The 20,026-nt window shown below is 38.6% G+C and overlaps 2 protein-coding genes across 2 annotated transcripts in view; both read right to left on the reverse strand.

Annotated features, from left to right (window-relative positions):
* Positions 1–20,026, reverse strand: part of LOC127505175 (uncharacterized) — a 456,255-nt gene that overhangs the window by 427,621 nt on the left and 8,608 nt on the right. The gene's annotated exons all lie outside the window — the stretch shown is intronic.
* On the reverse strand, positions 1,438–19,582 carry LOC127505164 (EMILIN-3-like). The gene is made up of 5 exons (XM_051880520.1): positions 18,929–19,582; positions 7,813–7,935; positions 6,620–6,897; positions 5,404–5,936; positions 1,438–3,414 (listed from the first exon to the last, which is right to left on the reverse strand). The coding sequence occupies exons 1-5, from the start codon at positions 19,087–19,089 to the stop codon at positions 2,113–2,115; spliced, it is 2,397 nt and encodes a 798-aa protein (XP_051736480.1). The 5' UTR covers positions 19,090–19,582; the 3' UTR covers positions 1,438–2,112.

Genomic DNA, 20,026 nt, shown 5'->3' on the forward strand with positions numbered 1-20,026 from the left:
ATAGAATTGGACTCTTTTGAGTCCTCCACTAAAAATAACTCTCCCCGTTTTAACAGCATTTAGCACTCATCTGCTTCTTTTCAACAGACATCTGCAGAGACTCAAAGAGCCGCAGAAATACAAAGATCCTCATTATGTCAAACAGGAAGCAGTTTTCACAAAGCATGAATGAGTTTTAATGACAGCTCCGAATGGACTGCTTCAGTTGGGCACAGATACTGAAACAGCCGTTTTAGACCTTGATGGGATGTGGATGTTTCTGCATGTACTGTATCATATACTGTATATTTATAATTACTATTTAAAAAATATATTTGGTAACTCTTTATTTCGATGGTCAATTTAAGACATTCTAGTAACTATAAGTAACTTTGCAACTATGTGAGCAAACTCCAGGACCAGACTGCCTCGACGCCTTACAATGCCTTACATTGCCTTACATTGCTTTGATGGGCCAGGGCTGTTTTGGCAGCCAAAGCGGGACCAACACAATATTAGGAAGGTGGTCATAATGTTATGCCTGATCGGTGTGTGTATATATATATATATATATATATATATATATATATATATATATATATATATATATATATATAATATATATACAGGCATAACATTATGACCACCTTCCTAATATTGTGTTGGTCCCGCTTTTGTGTGTGATCTCAATAAAATTAAAGCTTTTAATGTCAAAAAAGTCCTCTTATTTGTTATTTGTCCTCTTACCCTACACATACACACTCTGGTGTTAAGAGATATTTGCAAAATTAAGCAGAAATGCAAACATTTCTCAAACAAATATTTACACACCGATCTCTTGCACCCTTGTCCTCCTGTTTGCTCTGCTGCTGCTGTAGTGTGGCCTTGTTATAATAGTGGGTGGTTTTACAGAGCAACTCAGGGACGTCTGTATCTGAAGCCAAAACACTGCACACAATGCACTCATCAAATAGAAAAAGTGTGCATTTGTCTACATTCATGTTATCAGTCTTCTTCACAATGCACAATAGAGAGTATGTGATGAATATTAAAACCTGAAGATAAACATATTATCACAGGGTTATCATGAAATATAGAAGAAAAAAAAAAAATTAAAGTCAAACAGATCCTTGTGTTTGTATTAACATATGATATAATGCTCATCTGGTATAAAAGAAAATGGGTTGGAATATGGATCCATAAATGAATATAGAAATAAGATATCTTTTATTTAATTGTGTATCGCATAACATTTGATCATTAATATGATAAACATAAAATATTTCTCTGGAATAGATACTTCAGTATAATGACTGTTGAACAGTATTGATCACTTTCTATACATGCAAACTATTTAACTTACATGACTGTGCTAGTCTCGCACATCACTCTGTGCTCTCAGATAATAATTTAATAATTTAAATAACAATTTTTCGTGTCCAGTTATTTGGTAATTAACCATGTATTCAGCAGATTAATGTCCATTCAGATTGTCATGAATGTCAAACTGGGTTTATTTTGTAATAATGACCAGCTGACAGTTCATTATCCCTTTATGGCCTAAGTTTCATTGGTTTGTTTGAGTTCTTGATGACACTGGGTGGTCATTACTGGAACTTCCACAAAAGATGCATCAGAATAATTCAAATTTAAAGGAAATAGCTGACAAACTTTTTTTTCTTCAGTTCACACATTTCACTTTTATTAAATCTCGTAGAAAACATTTCAATAATGCGAAATATATTTTTAAAACAAACTATTTCACACTTTTATAAAAATGCGTAGCTTCGTGGTGTTATAATACAGTATTTGAAACAGTAATTAAATCAGGAGATGACTTGGATGCTGAGATGAGAAGGTAGTGAACAGTACTTGCCATTAGAAACCCGTAGCAGCTTAGTAGTGTCATAACATTCGCTTTCCTGTGTTTTGCATGTTTGTTACTTTATTTAACAAATTGTCAAATATGTTTAATAATGCAGTCACACTTTCTTCATATAAGTTAACAAAACTCAGTTAAATCGGTATAAAGGCTTAAAACAAATAATAGGAGACAAAATGCCCTGTTGAGGGAACAAAAATATTGCAAGTTTGTACAGCCTCAGGCCTTGTGGTTTCTCTGTATAGGAAGAATTACTGACCGTCACCCCGCGGTCTTGCAGGGTCCGTTTTGCTCATGCAGTCTTTAAGACCATCCTTCAGTTGGACCAGCTGCTCAGAATGGCTTTCTAGTGTCCCGTTGACCTGTTCCAGGAATCTGTCCGAATGTCTTTCCAGCTCACTGCGGATTCTCTCAAGGTCATCGGCCAACTCACCTAGGCTGCCACACTGTCCTTCAACCTGAGTGATTCGACTTTCCACCCCCATCACTTCCTGTTGCATTCCCAGCGTTGTAGTGCGACAACCCTGTAGTTCCCCAGCCAACCTCCGCCGCAAGCCCTGGAGTTCCGCCTTCAACTGGATCAGCCTCTGCTCCCCGGCCCCAAGCATGGACGCCTGCCGCTCCACCAGATTCGAAATGCCCTGCACCTGAGAGACCAGCCGGCTTTCCCGTTCCTGCCAGGTGGAATTCACCTGGCCAACTTCTCGAGCAAACAGGCTGACCGAATCACGTAGCCCCTTCAAGGTACGATTGACGGAGTTGACATTGATCTTGAGGAGTGTGATTTCCCCTTGAATGGAGCCCTCTGTGTCCTCCTGGGATAGCTGTGTTAGGAGACCCTGTAAGGTGTTGTTGAAATGATCCAGTTTGCTGGAATGCACGTCCAGGCGGTCCATCATCTTCTTTTCTGTTTCCTTACAGTCTTCTACCTCCGTCTGGATGAGGGCCGTCTCTGGGCTAGAGGCAGGGGAGCAAGCAGAGGTGCAGAGGAGCTCAAGGACAGACATCTGCTTCTGCATCCCATCGAGGTCGGCCTCCACCCTCCTCCGGACACTGTCGATCTCCGTCTCCAGTGCCGGCACCACTTGCCCCTCCAGCAGAGCCGGTGCCGTGGCGTTACTCAACTCCTCAACTGCTACGAACAGACGTTGCTCCAATGTCTTCAGCTTATCATCTAACAAAGTCTTGAACCCATCCAGGGAGCTGAACCCAGGCCCCAGCCCATCTTGGTGGCCATGTTCAGAGGCATTAATCCTGCCCTCCATGTACACCAGCCGGTTCTCCAGTAGGGTCTCGATGTGGAGTGTCTGGTCAGTCATGTCCACTTGTAGCTGCCTCTGGGACTCGGTCAGGCCCGTAACTGAGTCCTCCAACTGGAACATCCTCTGGGTCAGGCTGTTTATGTCGCCGCAGCAGCTCTCGGTCACAGTCAGACCCTGGATCTGTGCCTGCAGCTCACCCAGCTCTTTCCTCAAGCCCGTCTCATGGCCATCCAGGGATAGTTGGATCTGTTCCTGACCTGTTAGGTGCTCTTTATGACACTGCTGCTGAACCTAAGGACAGGATACAGGAAAACTTAGATTAGGTGAATCAACTTTGTATCATAGCTGATGTTGCTCTGCCTCAAAAACTTTCATTATTTTCAGTTTAATCCTAAATAAGTTCTAAATAAGTTCTAAATAAGTTAAATAAGTTCTTTATACTCTTTAAACTCTTTATATCTCTTTATATACTCTTTATATCTTTATACTCTTACTTTATACTCTTACTTTTTATACACTTTATACTCTTACAGTTCTAAAAATCGTTCTAAATATATATATAAAAAAAAATAGCAGAGTCCACACTACAACTATAACGATAACAATATAAAGGAACGATATCGTTGGGATCACTTTCAGAATGATTTTTTTTTTTTTGAGCTGTTGAATGATAAAACACTGACAGCCAATCAGTATCCATTCGAATTTAAGGGCTCACACATTTAAAATGGCAGACGACATTGCAGAAAAGTGAATTGCCGAGGGCCAGAAAAATCCACCACTGTTTGACAAGTCAAACCCCCTTTTCAAGGATACTTTAAAGAAAATGGATGTGGAAAACAATCGGTCATACCCTCAAAATAAATGGTGAGAAGTATTAACGGAGATGAGATCATTATGCCAGGCTAGCAAACAGTATGACATAAAATTACCTTAGGTATCAGGGCTAGTTTCGACAACATTGTCTTGCTTTGAAGTTGCAGTGAAAAAGACTAGGTGTTGTTTTTATTCCACTATATTGTTAGATTAGACTGATTACACTAGCTAGATTCACTCGAAACATAGCATGCTGAGGACATCTGCTGGTTAAAGTCGTGTGTAAGTAAGTGAGTGAGTGAGTGAGTGAGTGAGTGACATGTGGCAAGTATGGTGTCCCATACTCGCAATTTTCGCTCTGCATTTCACCCATCCAAGTGCGTACACACAACAGTAAGTATTGAACTCACACACACTCAGAGCAGTGAGCGGCCATTTTTGCTGCAGTGCCCGGGGAAGGATTGAGGGTTATGTGCCTTGCTCAAGGCACCTCAGTTGTGGGTAATGAGAGTGGAAAAGAGCACTGTTTGTGTGAATGGGCATTAAAGGGTTAGTTCACCCAAAAAATGAAAATAATGTCATTTATTACTCACCCTCATGCCGTTCCACACCCGTAAGACCTTCGTTAATCTTTGGAACACAAATTGAAATATTTTTGTTGAAATCCGATGGCTCCGTAAGGCCTACATAGGGAGCAATGACATTTCCTCTCTCAAGATCCATAAAGGTACTAAAAACATATTTAAATCAGTTCATGTGAGTACAGTTCAATATTAATATTATAAAGCGAAGAGAATATTTTTGGTGTGAGAGGAAATATGTCATTGCTCCCTATGTATGCCTCACAGAGCCATCGGATTTCAACAAAAATATCTCAATTTGCGTTCCGAAGATTAACGAAGGTCTTACAGGTGAGGAATGGCATGAGGATGAGTAATAAATGACAAAATTTTCATTTTTGGGTGAACTAACCATTTAAGATTAATGAATCCTAGTACTTATATATTAATACCCCAGACTCTACAGTGCAAGTATTTCAAAATTACTGCATGAGTCATACTGAGAAAGTGTGAGTTTGCTACTGCAAAAATCAATGATGGCTTGAATATTGATTTGTTTGCTAATCTTCCAAGAGTGTCTAGTTGTGTTAAGTAATTAATATTCATGACCAGTCTTCACCACAGATAATGAATGTGAGGTAGTTAATGTGCAGCTCATATTAAAACAGATCTTGCAGGATTGATATATGCTAATATACTCATGTTTGATCATCCAGTATCTCTAAAGTTAATAATTCTTCAATGCCTGCTTGCACTGTACACTGTGACATATTCATGTATGAAAAATTAGTCTCAAAAATTAAATTAGTCACAATTTCTGGTTCATGCCGACTTGAAATAGAACCAACAAAACAAATGACATTATGCTCAATGGTCTTTGTGAAAAGTTGAGTGAACAACTCACCTGACCGATTCTCTCATCACAGTGAGTCTCCAGACCCGTCAGTCTCCTCTCAAAGCCAGCGAGGACATCCGCCCTCACTCCGGCCAATCTGGAGTCCAGAAGTTCCTCTAGATGTCGCTGATCACCAGGGATGGGTCTCCCTGTGGCAGTGTCTATCAGTCTCTTTAGCTGGCCATCGTGTCCCATCACCATTCCACGGATCTCATCCAGCATGTCACTCTTGACCTTCAGCTCATCTTTAACCTCCATCACTCTTCCCACCAACTCTCCAAAACCAGGGAGGTTCTCATCGCCGTCTAAGCCATTTGGCGTGCCCTCTGGGATCAGCCCGAAGCCCACAGAGGTATCCAACAGCCGGGGGGCACCACCAAGCAATGAGGTCAGCATCTTTTTAGTGTCCTCACGAAGAGAGACGCGCAGACGTTCCTCCATGCCAATCACCATGCCATTCAAGGTGTCCAGATCTTGAGAGAGTTTACGAAGGTTTTCTTCAATGCGGTCCAAACGTTCACCAGAGACTCCTGCCTTTGGACCTTGGAAGAAGTGGGAAAAAGATAACTTTTAAACCTTTGCAAACTACATTTACGAAATTAGAAAAGCAGGGTTTCCGGGGGTTTGTGAAGGAACTTCAAGGGGTTTGTGAGTTGATGAAAAGCTAATAACGAATTATATCCAATGTAAAATTAACACAAATAAATGGTGCTCCATGATAATCGTGATATAGTTTAGTGTGATTATCAAATCAAAGTTATTAATTAATTAAATGACACCAGTGTAATTGTAATGTGGACTGAAACACTATCACAACTAAAAAGAATTCAGTCAAGCTAAAAAGTCAAAATAAACATTTACCAAACGAGGGGAAAAAAAGATTAAACGTTTTATCTATTTACTTGCGTGTCATGTGACCATTAACCGATATCAGAGAACTGTGAACATACAGAAGTGTTGTCAAATTATTGAAATATTAACTTCAAAGCATAGAGGGTACTTCAAGTACATATTTTACGACTTAGGGATTCAGCTGACAAAAAGTTTGGGAACCCCTTGCATAGATGTTTGGCTTTAAAACAATAATGTACCATTGTAAACATTATTACTTTGTAATGATCTATTTATTACAATTATACTTTACCCAACTGTTAATATTAATGGCAGTGTTCGTGTCACATTAATAATCAAACTGCTAATGGTGAGATATGTAATTTGCATTTACCATAACTTGTTTTTGGAGTTTCTGATGGTATGAATCCACTAGGGATGGGTTTGTTGTCAGGGTGACCTCCAGGAAAGGGGATCCTGGGATGACCCCTGGGGTAACCCTTCACCCTGGGCCGAGGGAAAGAGCCCTTGAAGGGTGGCATCATGGCATCTGGGTCAGAGGTCGGCCCATCAAAGCAGTTCTCTCCAGAGTAACCAGGGCAACAACGCCACTCCAGTTCAGTGATGGTTTTATAACCGATTTTGTACTGTGGTTTAAAGAGTGTCCGATACCTGCGGGGAAAAACACGCTGAATGTCACAAACAGAATGAACTTCACACTTCACCATCCATTTGCCCTGTGTACATCAGATAGAATTAAATCTAAGGATATTAGATACTAGGAGATATTCACTGACATTCAGGTAAGACCGTAATGATGCAGCCTATACTCTGAAAAATAATAATAATACTTATTTCTAATTTGTTACAGCCGAATGTATTACTTTTTTTCTCAAATTATATTTATGGTTTGGTTCAAACATTTATTCAAACAAATATTAAATAAATAAAAAAATAAATAAAACTTTAAAAGACCTTAATGTTAATTGTGATGTCTTTTTTTAAAATAGGCATCATATCTTCTGTTATAACAAAAGCAAGAAAGAACGTGTGACAGAAATATCATTTCTGCAGTCAGTAAAGCTAGTACGTGTTCTATACATCAACACTATTTAAAAATACTATTTTTTCTCTTAACTTTTTCTGTTGTTTCTGTCATTTGCTTTTAGACAAACTGAACAAAACAGATTTCAGCTGAAAAGCATGATTTTCAATTAGACCAATGTAGAAACAATGTAGAAGCACTTTTCATTTTTTTTCAGTGTACTCCATCAGTTTATCTCACGTTTACATACAGAAGCCACATCATATCATAGGCTTCTTTTGCTCTCTGAATGTGGAACTGAACAGCTTTACTGGACTTTGAACAGTATTCTAAGTGGCCACTAGAGGGCAACTCAAGGACACAATAAAAAGTGCTTGACTTCTTCAAACACCACCAAACATATAACATTCAAATAAACATATTTGAGACCATCTTTCTCTTGCTAGTTTGAAAAATAAAAACCTATTTGGAACTATATTTTATTGTAACACTAAAATCCCTCTACATTCTATTCCATTCAAGATTCTTAGTGCATGACTTACATGAGCACAGGACATTTCTGTCCCCATATGCACTTGGTAGTGTACTCTGGTTTGACATATGTGGCCACTCCATCTTGCATTACACAGGTGACGTTCTTCTGGACAACGTAAGCACAGAAGTTCCTTTTGTGAGGAAAGAGACATGCAAAATAAATAAGTAATCAGGGCTTTTTATTATTGGGTTGAGTTTCATGATAGAAATGATCATTTATTTGTAAAAATTTTTACAATCACTTTTTCACTGGGCAAAGTAACATCAGCTAAAAAAACCCCAATAAAGTTAAACATCCACTAGAGAATCTTTCAGGATTGTAAACAGAAAATGCAGCAGAATGATTCATTAAAGCATGAAATAATATACAGTTCCACAGTCCATGCTGAAACTTGCATCAGTGTTAAACTGAAAACACACCCATTCACATTCGTTCAAACTTTTTCATCGGAAGTGCAGCTAACTGCCTAGTGTCCACAGCAACAAGAAACAACATAGAGATACTGGCTATGTAATAACAGCAATGGAACAGATTATGCAGCCACAGTATGCTGCATGTCCTCATGAATCATTTTTTTAATACAATTTTATGTAAAATGTCCTAATTTTTAGCAGTTTGATTAAATAATGATTAAAGAAAGATACAAAAAGATATTGCTAATGGCTCGTTTATCACACAGGAAATGGAAGGTCAAGTTGTTGTTGTTGATTTGTATTGTGGGACACAGTATTCCATTCAGTGTGTTTCTCAGTTTTGGGGATAACCCATTACTAAGTAATGAGAGTTACATAATCAGATTACTTTTTCAAGTAACTAAAGTAATGCATGACTTTTAAATTTACAACAAGACATCTGAGTTACTTTTTCAAATAAGCAATGCAAGTTACTTTGTTGTCCCATTTTTTGACTGACACTTCTCCCTGTTCCATGAAATCAGGAGTGCGTGCAAAGACGTGTGTGCAGTGTAAACAAACGTGATGGTTATTGTAGATCTAGACCAAATGTGAGCATGCATTTACTCATATCACTTGCACAAAAACAGATTCAGTATTCCTCAAAATGAAAAAAAAAAAAAAAAAAATGAAATGAAATGAAAACTCAGAATATTATGCAAACCTGCAATAATTAAATATGTTCAATTTAATCTCACTTTATTAAGCAATGTCTTTGCTGCTGACCTTCAATGATCCAATTCAACTATACGAATAAGCAAAAATTAGTTCAAATATCACATTTGTGTTTCTTTTCTTTTCTTTTCTTTTCTTTATTGCTGAAGAGTGTTGAATCTTCTCCAGCGAACCTTCTCCTGCGATCCAGAATGGCAGCCCAGCTGAAAGGTTTGTTTGAGCTGTGCCCTCTACTGTACAGGCGTGAATTTGCATTTCCTTCAGCCTGAGGCTTATTCATTTCACTTTTGGTGTGAAAGGGCCTTTACATTTGCCAAAAAATAGAACTATGTTGTTGTTGTTGTTATTAAAAAAAAAAAAAAAGCAAGCCCAGCCCAGGTATAAGTAACCAAAAAGTAACATTACTTTCCATAAAAAGTAACTAAGGCAATTAGTTACTTTTTAGGGAGTAACACAATATTGTAATGCATTACTTTTTAAAGTAACTTTCCCCAACACTGATGCTTCTCAATACATAAACATATACCAAGTCAAAAATTTGTCAATATTTGGCCATTCTGAGATTTATATTGTATATCGTTAAATTTCGTCAAATATGTATTCCATAATATGTATATTATATTCCATATGTTTGATTTTATAGTGCCCGGCATTTACCTTGTTCTCAGCTTGCTAAAACATAGTATGAATAGTATAGAAATATGCTATTCTGTCAAACCCAAAGTCATGTTTACTAGCTCTATTAGGAACCACATTATACAGTGATTACACAGTTCAACAGCTGTTGAAATCTGATTTATGGCTGTCTAATGCTATCACAGCTATGAAACAAACAGTTTTGTTGAAGTGATACATACAAGACACACAAAGAAACCCACATTTGGCCATAAATTTGCAAAATACGGCCCACATGTACATGTGTCTTAACACAGAGTGCTCATAGAAAGAAGAGCAGTCATGCATTGCTGTACTAGAGTTGGCATTTTCCAGTGAGCCTGGAGCAAAACTCTAAGTCCTGCTGTTCAACAGCAGTTCTGCTTGAGAGATCTGGACTGTTATAGAGCTTCAGTCATTCACAGTGTGTAAGAGAGTTCAGGTGTAGAGAAATTCCTGACATTAATGAATCTAATTACAAGTGTGGCCAGTGAACTAACTAACGGGAGAAGTCTAGTGTGTCTTCATATTTCTGTCTTAAAGCAGCTTGGAGATTCTTAAAAAAAAGAGAGAGAGAGAGAGAGAGAGAGAGAGAGAGAGAGTGTATGTGTGTGTGTGCATTTTTGTGATTTATAAGGACACAAATTTGTATAATGAAATGGGTATTACACTGGTATTACGACGTAAACATGAAATATGAGGACATTTCATGAGTTCTAATATTTAAAACAGCTTTAAAAACATACTAAACAATGTTTTATTAAAAATGTAAAAATGCAGAATGTTTTCTGTGATGGGTAGGTTTAGGAATAGGGGTAGTGTACAGTATAAAAACCATTACACCTATGGAATGTCCTCACTTGGATAGCAAAGCAAACCTGTGTGTGTGTGTGCGTGTGTGTGTGTGGCCCTGGTAAACCCAATGTTATGGGAACAAAATGTCCAAATGGCAATATCCAAAATCCTTGTCCTTGTGGAGACATTTTTTGTCCCCCATGAGGAAAACAGTAAATCATACTAAGTTTTTTTTTTTTTTTTTTTTTTTGAACATGTAAAAATGCAGAAAGTTTTCTGTGATGGGTAGGTTTAAGGGTAAGGTTAGTGTAAGGGGATAGAATATTCAGTTTGTATAGTATAAAAATCATTATGTCTATGTAAAGCCCCCATAAAACATGGAAACCCAACATTGCATAGCACAACTGTGGATTTAACTGAAAACAAATATAGTTAATATGACCTGAATTGTTCATGTTAATAACTTTATCATTTATGTAACAGCCACTAAGCGCACCCAAAGCCTTTTACAAAATACACTTGTGCTAAACCCTTTATACTGTAACATTTACACCATTTTCATCACATAATTAGTCTGTGGAATTTAATGTAATTTCGCCTTTTTAAGATGCAGCATTTTGACTAAGCTAGCCAGACATGGAAATTTGTAGAAATAAAGTAGTCTTTATTCCAAGAAATTACTCACTATGCAATAAAAGCGTGTCTAAAGTTGTGTTGTATGATTAATAGTGAAAGACCATTTCTCACTTACAGTAACAGCTGAAATGACCCTGTGACTTGTCTCTTTAATTTAGGCAGCATTAAATAGATCTGTGCAAACACTGCAAATGAAGGGAATGCAAATAACTACATGCAGAAGGCTCAAGATTTTCTGACTGTGAGTAACAAAAAACAGACTTCAGTATTCAGCATTTGTTTGTCAGGTGAGCGCACACTTGGAAGAAAAAGGACAACCTCTGTAGTCAAGCAAAATGAGTCCAGGTGTTCAAATGTTCCACATGTATACACATAACCCAATTCAACCATATCTGCATGAGTTGATTCCATCAATATGAGACATGACACAGATACAGTATGCGTGTTAGACATGTTGTTTCAAGTTGCAAGCATTCTGTCAACAATTGCAAAAAAAAAAAAAACTGTTTAACAACAAAAAGGTCCTTTACTAATATTTCATGCATTGTATCTTGTGATGCTGCTCGAATTACAGTACTGTGACTTCTTGTGAAAGGACAAATTAACACATTGTCAGACATGTAAAGTGATCTAAGAGCCTCCTGTGATGTGTTAAACAGGGCCTATGGTCTGTGTGTTGCATATGAAAGACGAATATTAGCTCTGCAGGCTGATCTCCCAAACCACAAAGACCACACAGCATGTGGAAAACATGTGTTCATCTGTCAGAGGAATGGTGAAAGAGGCTATTGGAGAGATCTTTCAGCTGGTGTGTCTTCTGTGCTGTGCTGGATTCATCTCATGGGATAAAAAGCAGCAATGAATTGATAACAATGTGAGGGGGCCTATTACATACACCTGAGGTACACCATATGAAGAAAGAGGTGCAAAACTTGTCTCAGCCTCAAGCAGACGACATTTACTGACCATCTGATGCAAACAGCAAAGAAAGCAGGACAGCACATCAGATTGGGCAAATACAATACAATTTCCGGGAGTCTAAAAGTTAAAAGTTTTTATCAGAATAATCATTGGTTTTTATGAGGTTTGTAGTTTTAGATCATTTAAAGATATTCAGAGTTTTATCTGAGCCACTTAGTAGCTAGTAAATTGAATATTCATAAGCAAAACTATCAAGTTATCACTACTTACTACTTTTGGAAGTCTATAAACGTTTATGCAGTTTTTTTTAGTATTTTCTGATTAATTATTCACGGAATCATTCACAGAACTAACTAAATAAATAAACAAGACAAATGGTGCTTGGTAACTGCACATGTCAGTCACTTTGTCTCTTCCTGTCTAAGTGGGAAGTTCTTAGGCCAGACTTTATGGACCAGACTTTATGCAGCTGGCTACATGTGACAAGTGCAAAAAAAAAAAAAAAACAGAGCCACATAAATTGTTTTAGACCATCATCTAGCTCAAGATTTAGCTGTGGATTTTCATAATCTAAATATAAATGGCCAGCATTGTTTAAAATGACCCCTAGTCACCCTTGAGTAATACACAGGCATGTCAAAAGCTTTTAATGGCACTTAAAGCTTACAGTTGTGAGATGGAGTTGTGCCAGAATTTTCCTCTTGTTCTCCATATAAATATCTCCCTCCATTTTTTCATTGTTCTCTCTATCTGATCCACTCTCTTACTCACACTAATGGAAGCAATCTTTCATCGGTCGTTGGGTTCAGTCATTGGTCATGCCTTAAAGAGTCACTCTGAAAGGGATGGGGCTATTGACAGTATAAATATGGAGATACGGTGCATGGAAGCTTTTTAGGATCCATTAACTAAAGAAAGAGGAGCTGCTACACGCTACTGAACAATGGGATACATTTAGTATGGAGATACTGTATCCATCCTCCAGAATAGCTTGAGTTCAGAGAAGTAATAAAAATAGACCTTCACTCCAATTAATTTGGCCTGCTCTCATGCACAGCATTCAAAGATACATGCAGAAATAGATGTCAAACTGATATGAGTTATTTTCAGCTTAATCAATATGGACTGCATCTGTGGCAAAGTGTCAATTACCATGCATAAATGAACAGAAAATATATTCAAATATGTTCATTTATTTATGATGCAAAATGGAAGCCCAGCAAGCAAAAATTCCAGAGCTTTTAAAAGTAGGCATACCTTTGTCTATGGCACGTAGAAGAATTCTTCCCTAAAGCTGTTTAAAACTGTAAATTTGAAATTTGTTGAAATTGTCATTTTTAAATAGGGCTGCTTTCCTGGATGGTGAAACTTCTGGTTATCTGCCATGCTGGTAGATGCTGTCAACACCATTCTGCTGCCAATAAGGATCTTCACATATTGAAAATATTTATTTATATCATAGTAGATGTTTTAACTAAATATTTTAGAGTATTTAAAATGAATTTTAGGATATATTTCAGCTTGTAGCTTTTGAAGTTATAATTTGATGTAGTTGTATGTCTCGGTACCAGCATATTTTCTCATTACATAGAGTATTTAAAAGTACACACTCTTTCATCACCAGCAAAGCACTTATATGAATAGAAAATTGCATTTTCAGCTGGTCATGACATGAGGTGAAATACTGGATATAACTTACAGTGCATGAAGAGTTGATAAGTGAATCGCACCAGCCTCATGCTAAGAAAACTTATATAAGTTGGTAAAACTTCAAATACATTGCAAAAGTTGTATCTTCAATACACACACATATATATATATATATATATATATATATATATATTTGCATGTTAAGCTTCCATTATAATTATATTACTATAACATGTTTCTCATTCATTTAAACAGTTTGTATATGTGTACACATTCACAATGAATTAAAAATATTGTTCATGTTAACAGATGTGCCATGTGCCACAGATGTTGTCCATAGATATTAGATAGAAAATTGCAGAATCACACCAACAGTCTGTTCACTGCATACAACAATGACAAGAACTGATTGGCTGGGAGCTACACCATTTACAGAAATTATAGAGTGCTGATGAGCTCAGTGAGGGTATTCCAGTCAATATTGTGAAAACAGAAATGTATAATTCAGATAAATTACGATAAATTAATTCATTATTTGATTATTAATTAATTAATTATTAAAACTTGTGTTACATATGATTTTTAGAGTGTCACATTGATAACAGCAATATGCTAACACTGTATGACACTGGGTTGCTGCCTATGTAGCATTCAAGATCTGGTTATCTGCCAAAACTCTGTTAGTTTAGGTACATATTTTAGGTCTTATATGAATGATTAATATTTTTGATTAATTAGTTGTCCAAATTTACAATAGCTTCTTTCTCTCTCAGCTTGTGGTGAGCCACTGATGAAAAACAGTGATGTTTAATGATTACATACAAATTAAAAAAAAAAAAAAAAAAAAAAAAAACGAAATAGCTTTAATTGTATAACAACATGATGTAGCTGCTGTTTGCAGAAACTAAACTTTCAGTTGCACTGAATGATATTAAGAGATATGAAATGTGAAACATATGAGAAACACTTAGAACTAATATTTCATCATTACACTAGCAAAGGCATAATGACTTTGTGTAAGTCTTGGATGCTTTATTCTCATATGTTCTTACTTAAATGATGAGCTATTGTGATGTGCTCATCAGGTTTTGTCATACAGACAAACAACTACACGTGACATTTTCATGGACTTGTTTGTTTAAGGATGATCATTCACGTTTTTTATTGCATGTGTAATATACAGTAATTAGGGATGATAAACATCAGTTTATAACAAAAATACACAATGTTGAAAAAAATACAATATGTAAACACAATGCTCTATTGCATATATACTGTATATACATAGTATAGATCTGGCTATGTGAGACTATAGTTTGAATTATTCTCTTTTCTTTGCAGGACACTGACATTGCAGTACAGAATGGCTCTTTCTGCATGTTTCATCTGTAAGAACTGAAGAGAGGCTCTCGGGAGCGCATGTTACCATTGTCACAGTCACCATCTCTGCCTCTGTTCCTTCACAACATTTCCCAGCATCCTCCTTGGCTCCCACCTGCAAGTCCTTCTCAAGCACCTGCACCTGCCAGCTATCATCCTAATCACCTGCACTATATCTTCACTCTTCTTATCTCTCCTTGCGGTTGAGTCTCGTTGATACCTATTGTGTGGAACTTGTTGGACCTTTTATCTCCAGTGTTATCTCCAGCGTCATCTCAAGCGTCATCTCCAGTGTCGTCTACAGCATTGTCTCCAGTGATTCCTCATGTGATCTTCCCCAGCGTCCTTCTCCTGCATTCCACTCCACGGTGTTCTCTACTACCTTGTGCTCTCCTTGTGCCTGTTTGTTTGCCCTCTGCTGCACAAATAAACATCTGTCACCCAATCCTCTGTCCCGGGTCCCAGTTCCGTTACAGAAGACTGGACCTTAACAGACTGCAGCATGGTGGGCATTCTCCTTACCCCAGTTGACCCTGCCGATCTGCTTCTCTCCATTTCCCAGGATCACCGTCTGATAGAGGATTACATCAAAGAGTTCCTCAAACTCGCCACCCAGGTACCCTGGAACGGTGCTACCCTTAAGACCATCTTCAAGCAATTACCATCTGCTGCCACCACGTGTTCCCTTAAGAGGTACATCGATTACATTCTGTGGTTGTGTGGATCGTCCTACACTGTCGAGGAAGCAGTTTCGGATTTCCCTTCTGTCCCTTCCTGTCACAACCACAATTCCAGAGTCTTGTCCCAAAATGGCCGCCATTCCAGAGCCTCATCACAAGATGGCCGCCATTCCAGAGCCTCGTCACAAGATGGTCGCCATTCCAGAGCCTCGTCACAAGATGGTCGCCATGCCTGAGCCCTCGGCAAAGATGGCCGCCACGCCTGAGCCCTCAGCCAATATGGCCTGTGCCCCTGGGATTACTAGTGGAGTATGAGGGGATGTCTTAGAACCCAGTAATGGCTCCATCCCCTGAGTCTGCTCCAGAGTTCGCTCCTGCCCACGAGCCTGCTCCAAAGTCCACTCCGGCCCATGAGCCCGTTCCAGCCCAGAAACCCATAGCTCCTCCCAAGAAAATGTTTGGGGGGGGGCATATGCCCATGGCCATAGTGGCAGAGCCTGGGGCCACGGAGGCCGCACCATCTTGGACCCTTGAAGTGCCAGATCCGCCCTGGCCCCCTGAATGGCCAGATCCACCCTGGCCCCCTGAATGGCCAGCTCCGCCCTGGTCCCTTGAACTACCGGCTTCGCCCTGGTCTCCTGAGCTGCCGGCTCCGTCCTGGTCTCCTAAATTGCCGGCTCCGCCCTGGAGTCTATATAACCTGCCTGCACTTCCCTGCTCACCCTCCATTCCAGAATCCAGGCCGACTTGCAACCATAATTGGCTAACGATGCTTTTGAGAAATGCACCCCAGTGTAGCAGTCACGAGCTGATGTCAAAAGACCACTTGAGAACTGCTCATACACAAATTTATGGACAGGCCATGCAAAAGAGAAGACAAGATACAAACTGGAGTGGGTACAGGGCATGGCACAGGGCTCTGTGGTTACCCGACAGACCAAGATTAAGGTCTGAAACATACTCTTCACTCCATGCTCAATTTAACACAAAGAGTCAGAATGCAATGGATAATGCAGCTCAGGTGCACATTGCATTCTCAAGGTGCTGTAGTAGGCATTGTACATCTTCTACGATAAATTTTCTTAGTCAGGTCAAATATTCCCTAGCAATAGCAAGCTAGCTTTGAAAGCATAAGATCCCACTCTCCCTTCAGAAATGCATAAATCCGTGTCTGACGGTTACGACATGGCGTAAACGCAGCATAAGCTCGTTGTTTTGGTTCAGGAGGAATTGTAAAAGGCAGCTACTGTTTGTTTGCGGCTCTCTGTGACTGTCTGTCTACAACTCTGCATTGCCTCATGAAACGCTCTGATGATGTGTGATGATTCGGCAGTACACTTTACCATATCTCAAAGACAATATAAGTAATTATGAACTTACATATAAATATGTACTCAAGTCCTACTAAAGTGGGTCGAAACGCACTCTTAAGTTCAACTATATTCAACAAATTGCATTTAAAATAACTACAATACAAATACAATAATACATCTTCATTTAATTGTAAAAAATATGCAATTAAGTTTACATTCATTTACATTCAGTATATTCTTTTAAAGAATATTATTTCCATAATAAGTACTTTTAAAAGTATGCTAAATTGTACTTCTTTTTTACAAGGGTTGTCAAAGCAGAGAACATTTCCCTATCTTTGTCCAATACTGGATGGAATATCTTCACTGGGCTCATTGCAATGCATTCTGGGATTGCCTTTTTTTGTGAAGAATACATGATATGCTGCCTTAGAATGTGGACAAAAGAAGCTATCTTAGAAGACAGTATAATTGTGAACAACTTTCGAATCGGGAGCATGCTAAGGAGGCCTTAAGATGCTACCTACATAGGCAGCTCACGAGAAACAGTGTTAGGCGGGAGATTTACAGGTTGTTGTGATTTACCCAGGTGACCAAGATGAACATGGTCAGATACACAAATGGTTTGTGTGGTAGCAGAAAGTGCTCAGAACATGGGTCGAGGACAGATGAGGCAGATACAACATCACTGCCAACATTTGCGATCTGCATTTGATACCACTGGCATTTCAGAATTCCTAGATGCCAACAGGTCTTTGATGGGAATTTTCTCAACATGCCAACTGCTTATCTTTCAGTCAGATTCAAATTGCTCCAGAGCAACTTCTGGAACAAAATATCAGTATTGATTTTAGGACATTTATACTGACTTCAGACTAGCGCTTAATTTGAGCTGGATCCTGTTCCTATTCAAAATATCAGATTTCGGATTTTGCGTTCTGGTTTTTATTTTTAAACGATCCAGGTGATTAACAAGTGCATTACATAGTAACAGTGTGTGTGAAACAGAGCACACATTTCAGAGGTTATGTTTTCCTACTGGCCCTCAACATATATTTTAACCAATCTGCTTTCTTAAGTTCAAAATCATTCTCACTGGTTGGTGCTAACCGCTTATTGTTTTGCAAGCAGTGAGCAGGGGAAAGTTTGGAGCGTGTATATACCTGACAAATTATTATATTATTATTATATAAATATCAAAAAGACAATCAAGCATATTTTCATTTTTCAATGTAGCTCTATACGTGACAGAATAATACAATTTTGTACATTTTAGTGCATTGTAATTACATTTAAAGGACTTTTAATTAACATTTGTAGTTACACTTTTAACTTTACCCCGTAACAACCCTCACCCCAAAGCCTAATCTGACAATTACTCCTAAACCTAACCAAACCTCAAACTCATTAGCTATAAATGTGGGAATTTTCCAGAACATGTACAGGAGTTAGTAAAACCATCGTCATGTAGGTATTTATTATTAGTGCATAGTAGTTAAGGCCACCTAATATAAAATATGACCACTTTTTTTTTTTTTTAAATTGATATGGTCATAAAAAGAAGAGTGTTCATTTGAAGCATTGTGATGATTGTTATGATTTTAGAAAAGTATCCGATTTTAATCACCTTTTTTAGTTCACTAAAAGTCCTTAGGTGGGAAAATGAATTACTGTAACTTCAAACATTATATGTTGTCTCTCATGGAATTTGAGCTCCTGAAACTACATGTGTAATTAAAAGAATCAGAAAACGTTGTTAAAATAATTGCAGATGAAGCATGTGAAACTGCAGGACGCTGCTGTCACTGCTTGACATTTCATTTCTTGTGCACACACACACCCATATGGACTAATGCTTGATAAATTGGGCTTCTGTGCTGTACACACATATACAGTATACACACACATACACACACACACACACACACACACACACACAGAGACATCTAGCTTTGCTGTTTACTTACTTATGGTGACCCAATGGTTTTCCAGGGTTGTATTGCGGGACGCTCCCAGACTTGTGTAGATTGTATCTGTATGGACTTCCATAGAGAGTTCCTTTGGCATCCACTGAAGTCAGTAGCAACGTGACTAACAGAAGACCCCCACATGTGAATATCCCCCTCATCTTTAAGCAGCAAAGCAAAGGTTGACAAAAACACTTAAAGTGGAGGAAGACAGAGAAAGTATATAGAAAGCAAAAGCTGGTGAGGATAAGGAGACGGGGGAAAAAAGCAAAGTCAGCTGGGCTGCAGAGTCCGGAGGTTGTGAAGTGTTGCTTGTTTTCCTTGCTGAGTCCCACAAGGTTTCTCTGGAGCACTGACTTCAGTTGTTGGCGGGCAAGAAGTGCTGCAATCGAAACATCTGCTGTTCTGGCACCATCCTGCCCACTTTACCACTCACATGAGAGAGAGACAGGCAGACAGAGGAGAAAGTGAAGAGGAAAGACAGAGCGACAGGGCAGCAGTAGCAGAATACTAAAGCAGGAGTCGCTGTGAGCGCTCAGATCCCTCTGTCAACAGTCGGCCGCGTGAGCTCGACCCTGCAGCTGCAGCTCTGAGGGGGCCGCAGTCAGGACGGCTGCATTTGCATATCCCTCCCCAAACTCCTGCCTGAAATGAGACCCAGCAGGGGTGAACCCGCTCACTTTATGTTTCTCTCAAAACAGAAACCCATCGAACTCCTCAAAAACAAGAGCACATTTTGAAAAGTTAACCAATCTCCGCACTCGTTTATTTCAGTGCAGCTTTAATCTGTGGCTCAAGCGTAAAAGCACGCTGGGATTAGGAATATTTTCTTTGGGTTCCTCTGTGCCAAATCTACACCCCCCTTCATTGACCTCAGCCCATAACCTTCTCACATGCCTGCAGCTATAAATCTCCAAACATTTCTTTTGCTCTGTGATTTTCCTTCATTTCTGCAGAAAAGAAATACAAGCAGGCTCCATCTCTGCATCTCTTTCTGAGAGTAAAAGCCAAACTTTTGTGAAAATGTTTTCATGCAACTTTTCTTTTTTTAATTATGATTCTCCATGTCACTGCATCTAATATGCATATTAACTTAAA

Source organism: Ctenopharyngodon idella, chromosome 22, assembly GCF_019924925.1.
Source record: "Ctenopharyngodon idella isolate HZGC_01 chromosome 22, HZGC01, whole genome shotgun sequence".
Taxonomy (NCBI): Eukaryota; Metazoa; Chordata; class Actinopteri; order Cypriniformes; family Xenocyprididae; genus Ctenopharyngodon; species Ctenopharyngodon idella.